Consider the following 22305-nt stretch of genomic DNA (forward strand, 5'->3'; position numbering starts at 1 on the left):
CCATTTTGGTGGTGATTTCATTAACATGGTTAAAGACGTTTTTTTTTACTGGTATACTTGAGTGTGGGAGCAGTGGCGTAACACCATGCTGAGAGGCCCCAGTGCAAAAAAATTGTTAGGGGCCCTCAATCCCCCCCACACACACACACACGTGCGCGCAGTCATTGGAGAGAACTGTGACTTGTCACCAAGGACTTTTGCAGGGCCTCCAATTTTAATATTGTGACATCTACATTAAAAATACCACAAAAATCTACCAATGCATTATATTCTATTCTAAATATGTTTGAACATGTGCAAAAGGCTAATTATGGCACCAAAAAACAAAGTAATTTGCCATAGATTTGAATCCCACAATAAAGTAATTTGCCATAGATTTGAATCTCACTAACTGCACTTCATAACAAAAATAATTTGTAGCTATACTCACTCATTAGAAGTAGAAGCTCATCTGCGCGCCGAGCTCAGCGAAGTCATTTACGACGCTCCTATAGGTCTAAAGTAGCATTTGTCAGACAGACGCCTGTTTCCTTGTTTATTGTATCTGGAGAAGGGTCCAGAGCGCCTGAGCCAAATGCGATATTAGCTTTTTGCATTTGGCGTCAAATTCATCCCCTGAGGCTGCGTAGGCGGCGGGGACACGGCAAAGCCGCAGCTGAAGGGTCGCTTCTGCATGGAGCTAGCTGCCGGCAAGCTACAGCTCGACTCCGGTGGGAGCGGGGGACTAGATTTTGCTAATGGCCTGGACTCAAACCACGTCTATCACATCTCTTCCAATAGCTTTAACGTCATGGTGTTTTTTTTGTCTTTTCTTTTTTGCGCACCGCTTTTTTTTTTTTAAGTTCGCAAAGCATGACAGCGACGATGGCACGCACACTATACCACTTTATTTTCAACTCGCATCACGTCATTGAGACTCATCGTGACTGACAGATGCCGAAGTCAAGTGATTAAATGATCATTTCCGAAATCGTGTTTACAAAATAACTCTGGCCGTTTATTTCCCCGTTTTTGTTCTTTCTTTCTTTTCCCTTCTGTCATGGGCCCCTGCGCTGTCTCTGGGCCCCGGTGCGACGCACCGGCTGCACCGTGTTAGAGTAGACAATATTAAGTATTGTACTCTTTGCGTGTTCAATTAACTGAATGGTGAGATTCTGTTGAAGAAGTTCCTTTGCAAAGGTTTTAATTACCAGAAGCTTCTGGTCCACATCAGACAAATCATCCAAGCGATGTCTCTGTTCAAATGTGTCTCCCTCTCTTGGCTCACATCGTTATTTATTCACAAAGAGGGTTCATAAAAAGGTCAGCCCACAACACACCTGGTTACAACTGAATACAAGAGAATCCGTTCCCATGGGTATAAATCAGATTAAAAGAATACAATAATAATAAGCCTGACTCCCTTGGTGACACAGCAAAATCCCCGGAAACCTCCCTTTAGATTACGAATGAATAGACAGACCCGTTGCTCTTTCTCATGAAAGTAACACAGATAAGAATATAGGTCTATTCATACAGCCATACTGAGTTAACATAATTATAAACGGCTAAAATATAATTTAAAACTAAAAAACAATGTTAATAACTTAACAATCCCTCATTTGAGCTCATAAGAGCTCAACACATTAAAACATTTTTTTTCAATGGTTGTGTGGTAAAAATAATTATCCTTAAAACATCCCTTTAACAGAAGAGGAGGTAGTTTAGCAATCATTTGACATTAAAAAACAATTTGATACATTTAAAAGATTTTTAGTGAAATAAGCATAGCATATGTGAGGCTTAACATAAAATGTTGTTCATTAAAAAGTGTCGCAATGTATCGGCAGACGAATATGTGTTCTTTGAAGCCATCTTGTGATGAAGTTCTTTGAAGGTCTTTTTTTTTTTTTTTTTAATGAAAAGAGTGTCGCAATAGTTCGTCTCTTCTTTAAGAATTTGGGGTAGACTACCCAAATTCTTCGATTTGTCACCTGGGATTATTCTGCCCAAAATGTGACTGATCAAAGGAATGATTGCCCAAGAAAAGGCACTTGCTCTTGATCCGTTGACTGATGTCCTCAAACGGCAGCTCCGGAACCGGGCACGGATTCAGCTGACGTGGCTCCAGGTCGGAGGTGATAAGATTGATGCTCCAGTTGTGGAATTTCGTCTCTCCTTTCAACCTGAGAGCATCAGTTGATGAGATGGCCGAGCCTGGCACGTCTCCTTTCCAGTTGTGGAATTTCTCCTCATCAACCCCCTGGGGCCGTTCTCCTGAGTGCAGAAACTTTTCATTTTTAGTTTCTCATAAACTCACATAAATTTTATTTGGAGGAAAAAACCCTGATAGTTTTTGTTAGTTGGGATTAGTAAATGTTATTTGATTAAGATCCGTAGGTCCTGTGCTGTTGGAACAGGAAAAGATCTATTTTTGTGGCATTAAAATAGAGCCCAGCCCTTGATTGAGTTGAATGACATTCGCTCATTCATTAATATAAGACAGAGCTTGTAAATATTTATCTTTCAAATAGGTTTTGTTCAATAATAGGTAATTTTTTTACCATGACTTAATTTGTTCTAAATTTGCATAACTGTGCCTTTCATATCTCTTATTCTCTTCCCAGAATCCCATGACCGGCCGAATCCTGGCATGCTGGGAAAAACTCACATATATTCATATTATCTATACTCTTTTGCAAACACTGGGCTCCAAACATTACATTTTTCAAATATGATTCTGAGATAAAAGATATAATATAATATAATTACCTTCATTCGGCGAATATGCATTATTGTCCTTGCTTGCTTCAGACTTACTTTGCGATCGATTTCCTCTGATAGATTTCTTCAAACTGTGGATTATCATTTTCAAACTCATCCTGTCAATTGGAGTGTAGGCCGATACCCCACAACCTTTTTAATTTCGTTTTTAATTTTCTAACTCGTCTACATTGGTTAAATTCTTAAACATAAACTCCCTCATTTGACAAAGATCCACTGATTTTTTCAAACACGTCAAGATAAAGGGAGGACAAAATAGAGACCTCATGACTCAAAAGACGTCATAAATAACTCAACCCTCTAAATCAGGCTATGAGATAAACAAAAGAGCTACAAAACACTATAAAACTAAACATAAGCAGATACAACTTAAGACACTAATATATGATGACTTTGGGGCCATAAAAATAGAGGTAACCATATTACTCTAATTCTCCTAGAGTCCCGAAAATTATTTAAACTGCCAATCAACCTCTCAAAATCAAAATCTCTTTTATAGATTAGTGGGGCTGAGGATAAAATCACACAAAATTTACAAATATCTACCATTTCCTAGATTTAATCAAACTAAAAATCATCTTCAAACTGCTAATCTTTCACATATTAGCGGGGCTCATAAAAAACACAGCACACAAAATATTTCTGGGATTTATAAATCACAGTGCTGTTAAAAAAAAAATCAAACTTAGCCATCAAACTCTTAGTTAGTCTTTTACTTGTTACTACTCATTTTATTCTATTATTTATTTTATACTATAGCTGCAGCTGGACGAAGTCCAAAAAAGTTCCTCACGGGGAAAATAAAAATATATCATATCATAACATATTAATAAAATTCCCATTGTACCAATTCAGAAACTGATTCTCCCAAAAATATAGGCAAAAATGTAGTAGGCTATAGATTGAAATAAATTTTCTCAATCCCTCATTTCAAATTTACATATGTCGTTTTCAATTTTCTGAAATATCTTGCTATAGATCACAGTTCCCCACCCAACACATTAAAAATGCCCTGCATATCACTATGTAGCATTTTACTGAATGGATCACATCTCATTCCGACCACCAACTTTCTTTGTCCAGACCCCCAGCAAAAGGCAGGACGGCAGCTGTTGTCAATGTTCAATCCTGGCCAGCAGGGCGGCTGCTGTGGCAGCAATGTTCAGAGCAGGCATTTAGATTTCCTCTGGATGCAAAACAGCCATAGGGGAGAAGTCACTAGAATGAGGCGTATACACAGTCACTGGGCATTGAGGAATTTGAACATCATGTTTTTCTTAGGCACAGGACGAGAAGACTGTTGCTCTGCGGCTTTTGACCTTTGATCTCTGCCACATCCATTCAGACGCTGTCTGCAATGTGGATCCGATGACACACAGTCTTTCTGAGAGCTCACCTGATCAAAAAATGCACATTCGTTGATACAATGCTTTAAAAATGCCAGACTGAGGATATGGGATCATAGCAAGACAGTTCACTCCCTGCTTTCTCAAAAATGTTTCGTAAAAAACACAGCCTCTTTATTCATTTCTCTTTTTTTTTTTTTTCAATACCCCTTCAAATAGCTACTAGCCATACAACGTATCAGCAGCTGGGGCGCATCCCGTTCGCAGTTTGTAATCAGTGAAGGCCATCAAACCCTCATCTGCCTTGGAACTCAAACATCAGTTTCTGAAATGACACACTCAGAGAAAAAACAAATATTAAAAATCATTATCAACATGTCAATTTCAAAAACATTCATAACTCCTTATTCAACTATCTTACTTCCAGCCACAGCTATAAAGATGTAGGCATAATTATATCAACTCTCAAACAAAATGCCATTATTTTATCATTACTCTTTATTCATTTGTCCCGAAAAGGGAAAGTTAACAAATTAACCATCGTCATCAATCATTAAAGTGTAAAGATTTATTAGCTCAGTCAAATACTATTACTTATTTTATATTGTTTATCATTCCTCTCTTACCATTTTGACAAAAAAAGAGTCCCATTACGAGGACACATTATGCTCACAGCGCACAGCCCAGCCCCCACCTTTTTTTCTAACCTAGAAACGGGGGAAGGGGGGGGGAGGAATCTTAACATTATAAATCGCAAAACCTATTTTATCATATTCCCATTAATAAAACAAACGCCACTATCACAACAGTATCATCTCACACAAAACAACACCAAACTTAGTTAAAATATTAAAGAAAAACAAACAAAATCCCCATATGCACACTTCTCACTTACAAACCCCCACCTTTTTTTAGAAGCTAGGTCACACACTCAAATGCATACGCACACACTCTTCAATCATTATATAAAAAAAAAAAAACGGTGTTATTCCTTCAATTCGTTGTCTACAAATCTTATAGCATTTAAACTGCAGTTTTATACGGTGATTTCAGTAAACGGGTAACTTTGAACAACCCATCCGTAAACTGCTCCACAAATGCTGGAGTCATTTTAGCATCAAATTCAGCCTTTTTCCATTACCAACAAAGAAAATACAAAAGTCTGACATACCATTTTGTCCAGCGAAAGCTTTGTATACAATCGATCCATAGTTCGTTTTTTCATTGTTCATCGACGCTTTTATTTTTCGCTGAACCGGAAGCGCATTCAGGACAAACCATTCTGTATCCGGGTCGAAATCGCCTCCATTTTGTTTATAGTTTTTGATGTATACATTCGGTTTTAATACAGTGACGTCTCACTTTTAATATTAATAGTTCAATATGTTAACACATATGGCCACACACAGACAGACATAAGAATTACGTGACCTCTCGTCTATACACAGCGGTTACCCAATCCCGCTGAGCTAAACTGTTCTCCATACATTGCAAAATTTCTGCAAGGCGCTCATTTTCAAAATAAAATGTCACGTACCATCGAATTTAACCGTAGAACAAAAGGTATTCATACGGTAATCCTGACCCCAAAACTACAAAAATAGGAACGCCAAAACTGAAATAAAATCTTTCACGTAATCTCTCGATTGCAAATACAGTGATACAAAAATCCAATCATCGCTGTAATCAACCTGGACCCCTTTCTGTTCAATTTCAAACAGGCGCTTTTTCAAATAAAAGACATATTACGTGTAGAGAACTTTCACACCAAGAGCCATGAACAATTATGTTACTTGTCCTCAAATCCGGCCAAAACTGCTTAAAAAACAGAAGCGCGTACCATAATCTTCGCGATCCTTAGTAACAAGAAGGACTTGTTACGTCATCCGGCAAACCCTTTTATTCAATATATATTATGGTCTAAGGATTCTTCATAGCGTTGACGAAAAACAAAACAAATCAAAAAATTAACCGCTATTTCTTCCTGTACAAAAAAAGCTTCATCACTTCGAGTCTGCATTACGTCACCTTCAAATGCACCACTCCACGACGTGTTTAGTTCAATATCGTCGGAATTATCACAACTCACAATAGAACGACATCAAACTACACTCGTTCACACAGATCTCTTTTAAAATTTAGACAATTTTGGAAGACGAAAAAACCAGCTGCAGCGGACCAGACAGACAAAACTTCTTCTACGTGGATAAAGATCTCCACTTACCGTACTTTATTTATTTAGGCCTAGAAGTTCCGCCCGTCCTTGAACGCCGCAGCTTGTTCCACGTCAGAATAACACCTTCCGTTTGGTTCAACGGAGGAGACCATTCGTTATAATTCAGCGTCGGCGGTCACCATTTGTTAGAGTAGACAATATTAAGTATTGTACTCTTTGCGTGTTCAATTAACTGAATGGTGAGATTCTGTTGAAGAAGTTCCTTTGCAAAGGTTTTAATTACCAGAAGCTTCTGGTCCACATCAGACAAATCATCCAAGCGATGTCTCTGTTCAAATGTGTCTCCCTCTCTTGGCTCACATCGTTATTTATTCACAAAGAGGGTTCATAAAAAGGTCAGCCCACAACACACCTGGTTACAACTGAATACAAGAGAATCCGTTCCCATGGGTATAAATCAGATTAAAAGAATACAATAATAATAAGCCTGACTCCCTTGGTGACACAGCAAAATCCCCGGAAACCTCCCTTTAGATTACGAATGAATAGACAGACCCGTTGCTCTTTCTCATGAAAGTAACACAGATAAGAATATAGGTCTATTCATACAGCCATACTGAGTTAACATAATTATAAACGGCTAAAATATAATTTAAAACTAAAAAACAATGTTAATAACTTAACAACCGTCAACATTTACGCCACTGTGTGGAAGCAAACAGCACTTGACCCCAATCAAATGTACCATAAACCAAATTAATTTATCGTTACTACTTGTAATGCTTCGTTCTGGTCATCAGCTGAGCAACCTTGATAGGAAAGAAGATGGTTGGTCACTTGAAATTTGCTAACCGGTGCCACTATGTGCACTATTCCTTAGTCTTTTCTATTCACTTGAGTTCACAGTCTTCTAGTTATTGACAATAGAAACTGGTTATATTATTTTATTGTAAACTTGAAATGAAAAGTAACAACAGATTTTACATCATGAAACATCCCCTTTAATTACAACATGTATGGTCTATGAAGTCATTTGCAGTTGAAGGCAATGATTTCAAGCTAAATTGTTTAACGTAGTGAACATTATTCAGCATCCTGACTGCTGTTTCTGGCTGTAGGCGTGGCCTCTGTCTCAATTTCCTCACACAACAAAGAGGATGACTCAGAGGCCTTGACTGGCAGCTGAGGGGAGCTGCTACTAGCTGGCTCCTCTTCCTCTTCTTCATCGCATCCTTTGGAATGTTTGCCACCATTTTCTGAGGTGTTCATGGAGAACTCGCCTGCTTGCTGTGAGGAATCAACCGTTTGCGAGTCTGAAGGATCACAATTGTAAACATGACATCACTCATTTAAGTTATAGACAGTTACATTTTTATAGTGATCCCCTGCTACACCTGGGGCAGCACTACCTACAGTTGATATAAAAAGTCTACATACACCTCTTAAAAAGGCCAGAATTTTAAGGATATGAAAAAAATGTGACCATGATGAATCATTTCAACTTTCAACCATGACTGTAATGACCTAATACCTAAATCTTCTTAATTTGTTTGAGTACCATTTAGGGGTGTCAGGCGATTAAAATTTGTAATCGTAATTAAGCGCATGACTTCAATAGTTAATTCACAATTAATTTCAAATTTTACAATTGTTCTAAATGTACAATAAAATGTAAACATTTTTCCCAAAGTTTTCAAACTCTTGTTAACATAAAAGAGTGGGGGGGTAAATTAATAGAAATATTGCTGCATCTTTTAGTCATTAATACAGTAATTTCATAATTCATAAAATATAGTTAAAATTAAAAAGATGTACAGTACAGTAAAAAATTTGTGTGATATTGATTTGTCTTGGTCATTTTAATGCCACTAGATAGCATAATTGCATTTGTATGTCATTGGTGACAGAGCAGTGCATTTTTCTTTTCATATTAAGAGCTATCTAATCTTTAAGATTAAGTAAATTGTGAAATTCTGCACATTTTAAAATTGACCCCAGCCTCCACAAATATATACGTTATGAACACATTTACCTGTTAGCTGCTGCTGGCGAGCTATCCTCTTCTCCAGGGCCCGCTGTCTGTTCAGCTCAATGCGTTGGCGCTGCTCATCTGTGAGGGAGGGAGCAGGAAGGCCCGCGGGTGCTGGGGTGGAGTGGATGGGCCCCCCCTGTGGGTCGCCGGAGAACCTCTGACTGCTAAATGGATCGGAATCTTCCAAGATGTCGGCTTCTGGAGGAGCCTCATCTTCACCTGAATAAACAGTATTTCAAAAAACGCTCTTTGAAACTTCAGTTTCAACACAATCCTTACAAGCACTTACCGATAAAATCTTCGTGAATCAGTGGCATGTCCAGACGTATCCTTTTGAGGCAAGTCTGCCAGAGGACAAACATTTAGTAGAAATGCTGCAAGCGTAGGAAGCGTTGAACGTCCGTCCGTCTGTCTGTCCTACCTGCACTTCCTTCTTAGCACCCAGCTTCTCCACTCTGTCCATGAAATCTTCAAACTGAAGTTTAGGGTACAACCTGTGCGCCCAGTTCTCCATCTTCTGCATCAGCAGCCGCACGTCCTCCGCCTGGTTCATTGAATACACACACGTCATCAAGCTCACGTTTCTATTCAAGTTTAGGATGTCATACCCACCTCATGCCCTTTGCCTTTAAAATGGACGTCATCAAAGAGAGTTCGCAGAGCTGGAAGTCCTTTTTCAGACGTCAGCCTGAGGAAAAAACTAAGTAATATTACGTTCCGGAATCTGACTTTTGGATTCAAGTTTGTGAAAACGTATTTAAAATGACAAAGCACACAAAATTACATCTTATCCAATAAAAAAGTATTCATAGAACACATTACTAAATACATGATGAAGAAAATGGGACTTTCAGACTCTGACATTTGTCTCCAGTGTTCACAAAACACAGCAGACACTTATTTTCATGCTTTATGGTTATGCACTGTATTTCTGGACTAAAGTCTTAGAAAAAACTTTCTGCTATTTTGGACTGTAGGATTCCTTTATCTCCAAGCTTGTGTTTTCTAGGCAACCTAACAACAACTGACTTACCACGTAAACAATTTCAATCTACACTCGTAGCCTTTGCTAATCACCCAAAAAACTATTCTTGTTAACTGGGAAAATAAACAAACTCTGAATATCACCCAATGGTCTAAACTCCTCATAAATAACATTTAAATGGAAAAAAAAAATCTGCTTCGAATAAAAAACAAATATCAAAATTTATACCATATGGTCTACGTACATAGAATCTTTTAATCTAAATCTGGTAACTTGATTCTGCCTGTTAGCGAGAGCCACCACATCGCAATAACTTATATTGCTGCTTCTGTATTTGGCATTTGACTAATGCTTGTGTTATTTTAGTCAGGAGCCCAGTTGATGATATCCCCCAAGGACTACATGAGTAGCCTACAGTATAGTAGTTCTAAAATATGGAGGACTAAAAGTGCCAAAATTAAAAATAAATAAATGAATAAAAGTGAATGTGTGCGTATATATAGATAGATAGATAGATAGATAGATAGATAGATAGATAGATAGATAGATAGATAGATAGATAGATAGATAGATAGATAGATAGATAGATAGATAGATAGATAGATAGATAGATAGATTTTTATTTCCATTTATATAAAAAAAATTGTATTTAATTTTTTTATTATATTTTTATATGTTTTTATTTTCCCTTTTATTCATTTATTTATTTTGGCTGCTTTGGTCCTCCATACTAAAAAGAGCTCATCAGTGAAGGGACATTGTGGTTTCCTAGGAATGTTGTATGAGTCATCATTTGTAAATGATTGGACAACAACCTGTTGGAGTCCAGCTTGGGCTGTGGTCTCTTCACCGTTTTCCTTTTGGCAGCAGGAACCTCAGCAAGCTTGGACACCTCGCCAGCTTCTTCATCAACATCAGCAGCAATGCACAGTAACGGAGGGCATGTTTTATCACTTGTTCAAGGGTTGCATTATTGTCTGTATAATTGCTAGTTTGGAAATGATAGGCAGCTTGTGTGTTCTCACCATCCCCAAAGGCGTCTCCTTGCTGGCCAGGGGACAGAGGTGGAGGGAGAGGAGAGAAGGTCTCAAAGCGGTCATTTTCAACAGTTTTCACCATGATGGCCAGCCCCTGGAGAAAATGGCAAATATGTGTGAGTTGTTCTTGTCATAATTAATAATAAAAATAATAATTTTCCTTTGAGTGTTCTAGGGGGCAGCAGATTGTAAATTGTTTAAGGGATTAAAAGTAGAACAAAGTAGTGGTGCTCAACTTTTTACATAAGTACCACCTCCAAAAACTAACTTAGCTTTCCAAGTCAAGGTTATACTTAACAAAAACTAACAACTACAGAATAATTTCTTTTGAACAAAATAAGAATGAAATTCCTTTAAAAAAATAATTCAGAAACTAACTGAAAGAATTTTATAAAACTGTAGTGATTCATTTTCATATTTTTCAATTAGTATCATACAGATCTCTCATCTTTCAAGCTTCATTATTTGTAAATGTATCTATTTCCATATTACTGTACGTCAGTATAGAACAAGGAAGGTCAATTGTAGTTTATTTTTATGACAACTTAGCGACCTTTTGATCTCACATTAAAAAAAAATGAAACTAATAAAAATTCAACTAATTGAAGCAAAAAAAAAAAAACTAATATAAGCTAAGATATACTCTAAAAAATGAATTAAAGCTAATTGAATTTAAAAACAAGTCAAAACAAAATGAAAATAAAAAACTATAATGAAAAATCTATTATAACCTTACAAGTATGGTATGACTAACAAACCAATGTAAAAAAAATAACACTAAACTGTTAACTATTAAAATAGTCCAGTAGCAATGTTAAAGATAAATTAGCTGTGCAATAACGAGTCGCAAAACACTGCAAATGTGAAATGAATGCATAGACTATTCGATTCTATATTATATATCCATACGGTGTATGGGCAAGGGGAACAGGTGGACAGCGTGTACAATCGTTTTGTTTTTTTGGAGGGGGGGGTGTACAATTGTTTATACAGAGCTGAACAATTGTTTACTGCGTGTGTTCAGAATCAATGGTATGTATGGTACACCAGACAGTGGTGTGTGTAAGCATTTTTGGGCTGTATGTGTGGAATAGATGCTTTTTGTACAGGAAGGACAGTTACAGCATATTGCAGACTTGGTATATTCTTTCTTTTTTTTGTTCTGCATTTTCAAAATGAACTCAATCAATCAATAGCTAGGCACGAATGATCATCAAAAAGCGAAGCAGAGGCTTTATCCCTAAAAAAAAGAGCATTTAATACAAGTACCTGTAACATAGTGCAAAGTGTCAACATGAAAACTGTGCTTGAATAGTGGGAAACTTTACAACAAAACAAAAAAACAAAAAGGTATTAGAGAAGATTCTGCCCAACGGCTGTTTGTGGTTTTCTCAATAGTGCGCATGCATATGCATTACAACCCCCCTTCCCTGCTTTTTACGCAGGAAACACCTTCTCTGTAAACTTCCGCTGGAATCTCGTGTATTTGTTTCAAGCAGTGGTCTGACTCGTTGCTGCAGCTACAACTTTTTTTTTGTTGCCTCTAACATGTCACTCTTCTATGGTAACTATCTCGTTACTAAAAAACGCTTCAAATGCTCATGTAGCACAAAATGTACTAAAATTGCATTAATGTTTTTTTTCTTTAATTAATTCTAAAAATAATTGTGTTTCTTCGTCTCCCCAAACATATCTTTCTTTATCTTCCGCCATTTATTTGTGACTACAAACGTACATGTGACGCAGTATCCGGTCAAAACATGCGATCACGTAGTTTCCATAGCCAAAATGTGCATTTTCCGTTTTCCGACATGCTTCAAAATCCATGCACTTCAAGCATAAAAACTTTTGGGTGAATTTTTATATTTTTAAAGTTGATATTACAACGATTAATCAAAAAATAATAGTTTTCACATTACATGTATTACAATTTTTTTGCCCCTCAGATTACTGTTTATTAACTGATGATTGTTTATTATTTTGGTCCACACGTTGATAATTACTGGCAATAATTTAAAAGCTTGTGGCTCGGCCACATGTAAAATCTACACAAATACAATGTACAAGCACACAAAACACTTTCATCACATATATAGTTACAAAATACACTACATGAACAAAGCTCTCACAGAAGCAACACTAAAAAGAAAACATAACAGTAATATTGAATTTTACTAAAAAAAAATAATAATTAAAGAGTGCATATGGGTCCATCAGACGTTGCTAATAGGAGGTTTGCAACCAGATGTCAGGTTGGCGAATTATGCTGGGAATTCCTGCCTTTGCTGTTCTGCAGACACAAACAGAATTCTCCGATGGCCTTGGACAGAATGAAGAATTCAATCAGACATGTTGAAGGTTGACCCGCAAGACTTCCCGGGTATCAGCTCCATCAAATGGCTGACAGGCTGTCTGGAATGGGGATCTTTAGGACCTCATCCAAGTATGGGGTGGGATCTGGGAACACCTTATCAAAAATGAGGTCTAACAGCTCCTCCACATAATCTGAAAAGCAGAAAAGATCAACATATTTGAAAATGTGCATTAATTAACCCTGTGGTGTTGTCGTGTGTGTGTGTGTGTTTTTTTTTATACCTACATTGAATGATTATGTCTATTAGGCCATTTGAACAATCATTTATAGTGTCTCTTTTTCACTTGTATGACAGCCATTTTCACATTAAATAAAGAAATGTAGTAGCGAAAATGGGTAGAATGGGTGTAGAATTTTTCCTCTAAATTGAAAAAGTTTTAACTTAGGTAAGAATGACTCTCTTTTACCTGGTTCAGCTGTGAATTGTCCTTCCTCATTAGCTGAAGTTGATTGAGGGCACCCAGCATTTTCATTGAAATGCAATGCTGCCAAATAGAGTCTTGGGAAGACAAAAAAAATAAAATAATCATCGTTAAGACAAGATGGAGATTGTGAGTGTGTATATAAAATACGGGCCAAAAGTTTGGACACACCTCATGCAATGCATTTTCTTTATTCTCTTGACTATTTACATTGTAGATTCTCACTGAAGGGATCGAAACTATGAATTAACACATGTGGAGCTATGCACTTGGAAAGGTGAAATAATTGAAAACGTGTTTTATAATCTAGTTTCTTCAAAATAGTCACTCTTTGCTCTGATGATTATCTTTTCTTTTCTTTTTGCACACTCTTAGCATTCCCTCGATGAGCTTTAAGAGTAGTCACCTGAAATGGTTTTCCCACAGTAGTGAAGGAGTTTCCAGAGGTGAGAATGCCAAGAGTGTGCAAAGCAGTAATCAGAGCAAAGGGTGACTATTTTGAAGGAACTATGATCTAAAACATGTTTTCAGTTATTTCACCTTTTTTTTTTTGATAAGTACATAACTCCACATGTGTCCATTCTTAGTTTTAATGCCTTCAGTGAGAATCTACAATGTAAATAGTAATGAGAAATACATTTTTGTATTTAAAAATCATTCTGATTGTTTATTCTGTAATGTTATCTTTCTTGACATGGTCAAATTTGGATTTTCATTAGCTGTAAACTGTAATAAAATGTAATTTAAAAAAAAAACAGTTCCAAGCTGTTCAGTGAATTTCTACAGCATAGAAATGTCACTTTTCAAAGTACTGAAATTAATCAAGTTCTCCCACAATATTCTAATTTCCCCTTCCAAAGTATGAGAACACGCAGACTTATTAAACTTCAGCTTACCTGCATAACATTCCAAGAAAAGGAAAGAAGACATTCTTGGGTGCAAACCGCAGAATGATGTTGTGAAAGGCCTCCAGGGACGATGTTTGGTAGTGGGGGCTCAACTTTTGCACATCTTTCAGAACTCGTTCACTTGTCAACACTTTTTCCAGTCTGCAGAAGGCTGGTGTTCCTGGCAAGAAAAAAATAATTTCAAAAAATACTTAGCATGATTTAATAACATCATTTAGAGTGAAAAGGGAAAACAAGCACAACGTGCACGTTTTATTGTGTATGTATTGTGTTTCGAGTCCTCAATCAGCACATTATATTCTAATCAAAATCTAAACATAGGGAAAATGTATACTTTTCTAAATTATATAATTGAATAAATGAATAGTGGGCTGCTCTCAAAACAACAGTGGCTACATTTTCTTGACAAACCCAAATATTTACTGTATAGATTGAAAAAAAATCTCTAGGATTTAGCATTCCTGTTATCTCTAGATTAATTTATTTTATTAACCACTGATTCTGGAAACTGCTTCAACGTGTGTTGCATGGAGTCGAGCAACGTTTGTACAGCTATTCCACCCAGTCCACAATTCCTCTGCATTAATTTCATAACATTGTTCACCCAACACATTTTCTATGGAATTTGAAAATGGATTAGAAACTCCTTAATTAGAATTTTCAATTTTATTCTACACCTACTAAAGACTATTTGTCATGTAGTAATATCATTTTGCCTAAAAACAGTGAGTAATCTAGTTAGTTCTGTAAATGTTGTATTGCTATTATTTTGAAGACAAATGTTTACCTGCTGTCAACCACTTGCTCTTGTGTGTCTGGCTGTTTTGTGGATGCAAACACTGAGGGAAAACCGGATCTTCACTGGTGTGGATGTTTTGGACGTGATTCAGGATTGAGGTCCACTTTGCCACTCTTTCGGGCCCAAATGGAGAAGAAGCTGCTGTCCAATAAATGTGGTTCTTTATGCTGCAAAGCCACTTGCTCAGTTTCTCACATTCTTTTTTCTGTGCAATTTTCTCCAGTTTCTTGGACAGGCCTAATAAAAACAAAATATTTTGGTCATGCTGGTACACAATACAATTCGAACAGAAAATGGACTCATGATGGGACAAATAAGTAATTTTGCAACTAGCGTTGTGTATGGACACGCTAGCACGGTTATTATAGCCTGATGCATTTCCCCTCTTCGGCATAAGCAGAACAAATACCTTTTTCCATATGCCAGACATCATAATAATGAGTGATGTTGGCCTCCTCCAGAAATTTCTCAATCTCAGGGTGACAATCTATGACAACACTTTGCAGAGTCACACCTCGCTCTTCCAAAACATTAAGGCTCCTCTTCAGACCCTCTTTCTCAATGTGCTTGCTTCCACCTACTTCATTGCTCTGATTGGAAAACAAAAAGAGAAAATAAGTTGAAAAAACAATAACAAAATTTCCCACCACATGGTCTTCCTCACCTGAAGCAACTGCACATCAACAATAGTGTTGCTGCTGAGATCCATCATTGAGTAGCTGCCAAACTTGGCAGAAGGACCTTCAAAAATACACACAAAAATACACACAAAAATGACGTTTTAGACATCACATAGTCCGATCTTGGGTCGTAAGACTCGTAACCACCACCAAGTATTGCTTACCTGGCGAGTCGGACATGAGGAGTAAGTCACCACCTACGATGACATTGTGCTGTTGACTAAGGTGCTGCAGCATGCCAGCCTGCACCGTGTTCCATTTGTGTATGACAGCAGGTTCTATGTACATCCTTGTGTGCCGTCGAAAGGTGTCATACGGAAACATTTTTAGCTGCATTACCTGGAAAATCTGAGGTCAAAATAAGCACGTTATAAATGATACGATTACTGTAATTTTGTACTACAAGGTTGTGTTTGGAATCATCCGCTCATTCCCTACACCCTAATCAGTATAAAGAGATTTTTGGATTGAATTTTCCCGCAGGAGACCCAAGGTGTCCCCGCAGAGTTCCATATTTGGTCCAACACTTTTCAATATTCACATCAACAATATAACCCATGCTATCGGTAATTCTCTTGTCTTATTTGTTGACCGACAACAAAATTATTTGAACTTGTAGCTCCTACCTCTACACTGCCTAGTCTTGCACTTCAGATGAGTCCAGTCTACAGTCATCACTGAACATGAGCAAAACTAAATGTATGACCTAGGACAAAAACCTCCCACAAACTGAGCATCGCAGAAACATTTTGTCTCATTATGGCTTTGCTCTTCAATTCATCACTTGCTTCAAACACACAGGTATCTGGCAAGAGAATTCACTCACACAAGTCTCAAAAGCAGATTATGCTCTCTACCGAATTAAACCCTCACTACCTCTTTCTAATAAATTGCTCTTTGTTAAATTGACCATCCTTCCAATCCGAGTTTATGAAGACATACGATATAGATCCAGTGTTTCCCAGTGTTTGGGCGGCCACCCAAGTAAACTGGCCACCACCCAAGAGGTTTTCAAGAAAATGTATTAAAAATATGTTGAAAAAAAAAAAAGCCATGCCGCGACCAGATATACCGCATGTAATGTTAGTTTGCCGTCACTTTGTGGATCGTGAGGCTAGAGGAGATGCAGTAACAGGACTTAGACATAATAATATAAATAGTAAAACAGCAGCCTGTTCTCAAATGTATATAAAAAGATATATATATATATATATATATATATAGTCATCATGACTTGATCACTACTTTATAATCAAGACAATAATAAAGACAATTTTAAAGGGACAGTAATGTGAAAAATCTACTTTTTGGAGCTTTTAGCCATGTTAAAATGCTAATTCCTCACAAAAAAAACTCATCATAGTGGTGTTTTTCTCCATTCGTCCCTCTATGAGAAATTCTAGGTCATTCTGCTCTCCAAGCACCAGCGCCTCCCAACCCAAGAAAACGAGCAATGCTTACTCTATGACATAATCAGGTGCAGGCCCACCCCCGCACCTCATATGCGGGCTCAACACACACACACTTTCTCTGAGACCTCCATGCTCGGAGGACAGTGATAGAAGTAGCTTTTATCAGTAAACGTTCTGTCCAAACGAATTCAAAGCAATCAATTATCCTTCACATTTGCAATGCCAAAGTGCAATAACAATTGGCCATCTTAAATTCCCAGAAAAAAATCTGTAGTAGTTGACACTTGTGTAAACTATAAGTATAAGTTTCTGCACTGTTGAACCTGACTGATTGAATGGTGTAGTGGTTAGCGCACTCACCCTGTAAGCAGAAGGTCTAGGGTTTGCATTCCACTCAAGGGTGTTTTTTCCCCTCCCCCCCTCCTTCTCATCCACTACGATTTCTTGTGGCAAAGGAGCCGTTTTGCTTCAAATGTTTATTGAAGAATTGAAAATCCATCCAATTTCCACATTTAAAGAAGATGTGGTTGTACTGCAAGGGCTAGCCATTCGTGCGTGGCCACTCAGAGGAGTGCTCAAACGCAGATCAACCAGAGTTTTGTGGGCGCAGCAGAGAGGGGCACGGTAACCACACGGGAAGAGGCGGGGTTATCCTTCCGCGTTAGAAATATAGCCAGCAAAATACCTAATATTTCATTAAAAAATTACAGCGCCATGGTGTCAAAGGTAAGATTCAATCATTATATGCATATAGTTACAGTAATTTCTGGATAATTAGCTGCAGGGTTGAATGCAAGTGAAAAAAGTAGCGGCTTGTAGTCCAGAAATTACTGTGACTGTGGAAGGGCTTAAAATACCGAGATACATCCCCTTTAAACCGCACAACAAAATGGCAAACTCACTAATAACTATATAGTGGATACGGAGAGATTCCAAACACAGCCCAAGTCTTTATTCATTTACATTACCTTTTTGAGTTTGAAGAAAGATGAACCTGTAGTGTACACCGCAGCTGAAAGCTGCAGGTTTCCCACAGGTGTGTCTCCAATAATTGGCTGACTATTCCATTTTCTGCTGTACTGACAGTGCGGGCACTGCTGTTCTACAGAAAGAAATGTGCCTCTGCTTCTTGTCTGCACATCAGTTACCCGCTGACACACAGGGCACATCTCAAACAGCTCCAGAAGGCAACTTTTGTGGACAATATATGCTGCCATCTTATGGACAGGACCAGAAGACTCCAGCCTATCAGAACAACAAAGTTTTAAAATAAAAAAACAAATAACTTCCATAATGCTAGAGCTTAAATCAAGAAATCCAATAGTAATCAAACAAATAGCGAGGTTATTAACTCACGTTGCATTTGTTGACTGAGTCAAAACAGTGACAGGGTCCTCAGAGGCAGGAATTAGCGGGTCTGTAACGTCCATAGAAGAGCTGCCCTCTAGTGGGTTCTCCTCATCCTCATCCAGTTCCAAGCGAGCTCTTTTACATGGTCTTACGGAAGCAACAGTTGATGTTCTAACGCCTACTTCTATGTGGAACAGTGATTCCAGTGACCCGTAGATTTAAAAATAAAACAAAACAAAATTATTAGAATGGTAAATCCTACAATTGAAATAATTATTGTTTGTTTGGTTTGGGGGGGGGGGGGGGGGGCAGCTGGTAGACATATAAAATCACAGCGCACAAACTTGATGTCAACAAACCTGTACTTTTGAAGTTACGTTGGAGTGTTTGCATGGAAAGCTGCGTGCCAACTCTGCGTGTAGCCGGGGGGTCTGTCTGGCAGGCCACATGATGTACCACAGCCGCCAGTGCAGACTTGGTTGCCTACACACCAAAGACAGTAGGTAACTATTTATGCATCCGTTTCCATATCAATATGCCTTTATGTAAGAGCTCAAACACGAAAAAACATTTATTGAGTTTTTTTTAATTATCTGACAAGCAATTATATTAGGGATGCACGATAAATAAGTCAATAATTATTGGGCCAATATTAGTAATTATGACTAATATGACCTGCAGGAAATGACAGCAAAGTCCGGGAATTGATCCGGGGTCGCCTGCTCCGAGGACGAGCCTCTACACATAGTGCGGGTGCTCAACACACTGAGCTAGCCATCGCCCTAGAAAATTATCAATTTTGGCTTGGAAAAAATATATATATCATGCATCCCTAGAAGCTGTATGATAATATGCTTTGGCATATTATCATATTGGTAATTGTATGATTTCATGACAATAATACCACTTGAATTTGATTAAGAATTTGTGTAGCAATATTAGCATGATTGACGCCTCTATTAATGAAAAAGAGTGAGTTACCACTTACGCATCTTACTCCAGGTAACTACTAGATGAAAACGAGTGTATTGGTGATTACTGCAGACAATGTTATAGTATGCTCAATTTGCTCAGGTGAAGCTTTGTGACACTAGCAGCTACATAACAGTAACAAACGCATTGCAAATTGTTTCGGAGAACACATTTTCTTTCAGCACCGTAACAACCTATTGTAACGTTGACTACAGATAAGATGCAGAAGGATGTGGTATGAAAGCCTTGCTCTTTGAAGTCTATATCATTAAATCTATTATCTCAATTAGCTGGTAAATCCAAAGAGATTTATTGAAATTACAGTCACATATGACAAGCTACAACACTAACATAAAAATTTGTGTAGGTGATATGGAAAGTAACACTGACTAGTTAATCCTTGTTAGCTGGAAGTGTTACCTACGGTAAACGTCTTAAGTAAAGAAACATTTATTTTTAAATACTTACAGTTGCCTCTTCTGTATCTTTGCCACGGACAGTTGGTACCGATCCATCTTTTATGAACAGTCTCATCGCCAGTCCAGCTTTATACTGACCGAGGTTGCTAAAGCAGTCAGACGCAAAGTGGTTGGCACAGACGACAAGATTTTTGCTGACAGAAGGCGGGATGTTTCCATTGTAAATAAAATGAATCCACTTTGCCCTGACGTCCTCTCTGGCCGGGAGGCGATGTAATGATGTGTGACGATCTAAGCATCCAACAACATGGCAGGTCTGTTTAGCTTTTGACTTGGACATAATAGCGGTGCTGTGTAGTCCGTCACTGGCCTGCGAGGGGAAATGGTGGATCTTCGCCCAGGTAGCTGCCAAGTCATGGGTGGAGAAACTTGGTGTAAGGGTGGTATTATTTAAATAAGGCCAACTGTTACAGACTGTAGGGCCAAAAAAACTGAACACTTGCTTAATGACACATTTTCTGACATAAGAAGCTCATTAAAATGCAATATAATTTGCATATATATTCTATTATGGAAAAAAATACAAGAATTTCACACCCCGATGATGACTTGGGAGTATTATACACTCCACTTTTCTATTTTGTTTTAATAAAAGATGACAGACATAATTGTATCTTAAATGTATTTCAATTATGGGAATATGTGTTATTGCAACAGTTTTAAAAGTAGTAATTATTAGCAATAACAACAATTAAATGAAAAAAAACTGTAAACTAGATATCAAATTAAATTGTACTGTCAAATGTTTAAACAGTTTATCTCTGTTCTAAAGGGAAAATAATGCTAAATTAAGACCAAAAAATGTAGGACACTTTTAAGTGTTTAAGTGGACCACAGCCTATTTATTTTACCCACTGATATATGTTCACTGATATTTACCTAACAGCATAACTTAGTTATGCTGTTAGGTAAATATAGTTAAACTATGACCCTTTCATCACGCATGCGCAGTAGTAGCTGGGCGACTACGAACGTCCACTTCCGCCCCAGCATCACGCCCAGCAACAGTATGGCGGGAACCAAACCAGGATATGAAGCTGAAGGCTAAAACGATGTTGTTGTTTTCATGACACTATCACTTGTATCTGTCATGTTATACCACTCTGTTGTTCAAACCTCCTTTTTTATAGTCACAATGCAACTCTTAAGAGAAAGACAACATGAATTTGTAAGACTCCCGACATGTTCGCGTTAAACGTATGTTTATAAACCAAGTGTAGAGTTCCGGCACGCATTGACAAGAACTACAAGCACTCAAAGCAATATTAATTTACAAGACAACACAAGCTAGTTTACAGATTTGTCTTACCAAAAAGCCAGTCCAGTGGGCAACGCAAAGGGGAACACAGGACACACAATGCTAGAATGCCGACAGCGACTTCCGGTATGAGCGCATTTTTCATAGAAATATAGATGTCGCCTTATGCGCAGGATCATACGTTGACTACGACGCCATATTGGATGTGGAAAGGTGTCATTCATTTGCTGCTTGGACATGCAGTTTCACATTCAAACCCAGATTACCCCCCAACCCCCCGTCCCATTGTATTTTACAAGACTTGTGCCATCATTTTACCAATAGAATTTGCTGAACATTGTGTCTTTAGTATTTTTGAACACATAGCCTACATGGGGGAGACCGGGGCTAGTTGTATCACGTTTTATACTTTTATATATTTCTTGGAATTAATACATCATATATAAACAAAATATATACCAGATGAAAGACCAAAGTCTTAGGTATATTTTTTGTATTCATGTCATTTTCATACCATGCGCCAGTGCAGTTATAAGCCATCAAATAGAGAACGTGAACATGTGACATGTTGCCCCACCAATGGGTAAATTGTCACACTATATGGGGTCACACTGCATTTTGTAACTAATAAAACAAAGACAAAATTATCCTTATCCTCCTGTTTTATTTTGTTTTTGTTTTTACAGCCAGAGAAGTTGTTTTGGTCTTAAAAATTTACCAGAGTAATTGACCAAACTTCAACATAAAATATTATGAAATCGATTAAAGTCCAGAAGGACTGTCGGCATGTAGGTCATAGCTCTCAGCCTCAAATGCCTGTTTTGCTTTCCTTAAACAGGAAATTTGAGATTAAATTGTTTTTTTTTGTTTTAGTTTTTTAGCATTTTTGTTAATGGATGGAATCAATCATGAAACTTAAACCAATTCTGACATGTGAGCATACTGTAGTTCCAACAACTAGAACCCTTTTTTTTTTTTTATGAAACAAAACATGGCAAAAAAAATTCCTCACTTCAGACTCATCATCTGAAGAACAATTCTGGCATACGTAAACAGAGTTGCCAGAGGTGCATTTTTCATTGGCCCATTCTTTGCATATGTGACAACAAACCCCAAAATGGCTGAGACAAGTTGCCCCAAACTACCATGTTGGCTAATTGTTGCTCTAGTTTAAAGTTAGCTTAAAACAGGGTTGTTACTGAGGCATGGCAAGATTCCTGAATCTCTCCTCTAACGAGTCCACATGATTTGCTGCTAGAATTTGTCTATGTACGACGTCTGTTTCAAAATTTATGAAGTTGAAAAACTTTAC

At 37.6% G+C, this 22305-nt stretch overlaps 2 protein-coding genes across 2 annotated transcripts; both read right to left on the bottom strand.

Moving 5' to 3' along the window:
• Nucleotides 1-7368: 7368 nt before the first annotated feature.
• tipin (timeless interacting protein) lies at nt 7369-10421 on the bottom strand. Its single transcript, XM_086071420.1, has 7 exons — nt 10328-10421; nt 10118-10205; nt 8930-9005; nt 8739-8861; nt 8607-8661; nt 8318-8536; nt 7369-7598 (listed from the first exon to the last, which is right to left on the bottom strand). The coding sequence occupies exons 1-7, from the start codon at nt 10419-10421 to the stop codon at nt 7369-7371; spliced, it is 885 nt and encodes a 294-aa protein (XP_085927546.1).
• Nucleotides 10422-11572: 1151 nt separating this feature from the next.
• Nucleotides 11573-21100, bottom strand: LOC147178073 (uncharacterized). The gene is made up of 13 exons (XM_086070401.1): nt 21045-21100; nt 19915-20080; nt 19725-19821; nt 18644-18767; nt 18291-18468; nt 17903-18179; nt 15687-15870; nt 15507-15583; nt 15252-15432; nt 14831-15079; nt 14032-14203; nt 13121-13212; nt 11573-12844 (listed from the first exon to the last, which is right to left on the bottom strand). Exons 2-13 carry the CDS (start codon nt 20013-20015, stop codon nt 12732-12734), a joined length of 1845 nt encoding a protein of 614 aa, XP_085926527.1. The 5' UTR covers nt 20016-20080; nt 21045-21100; the 3' UTR covers nt 11573-12731.
• Nucleotides 21101-22305: the final 1205 nt, after the last annotated feature.

Source organism: Leptonotus elevatus, chromosome 3, assembly GCF_054856555.1.
Source record: "Leptonotus elevatus isolate MCC_2025b chromosome 3, RoL_Lele_1.0, whole genome shotgun sequence".
NCBI classification, from domain to species: Eukaryota; Metazoa; Chordata; class Actinopteri; order Syngnathiformes; family Syngnathidae; genus Leptonotus; species Leptonotus elevatus.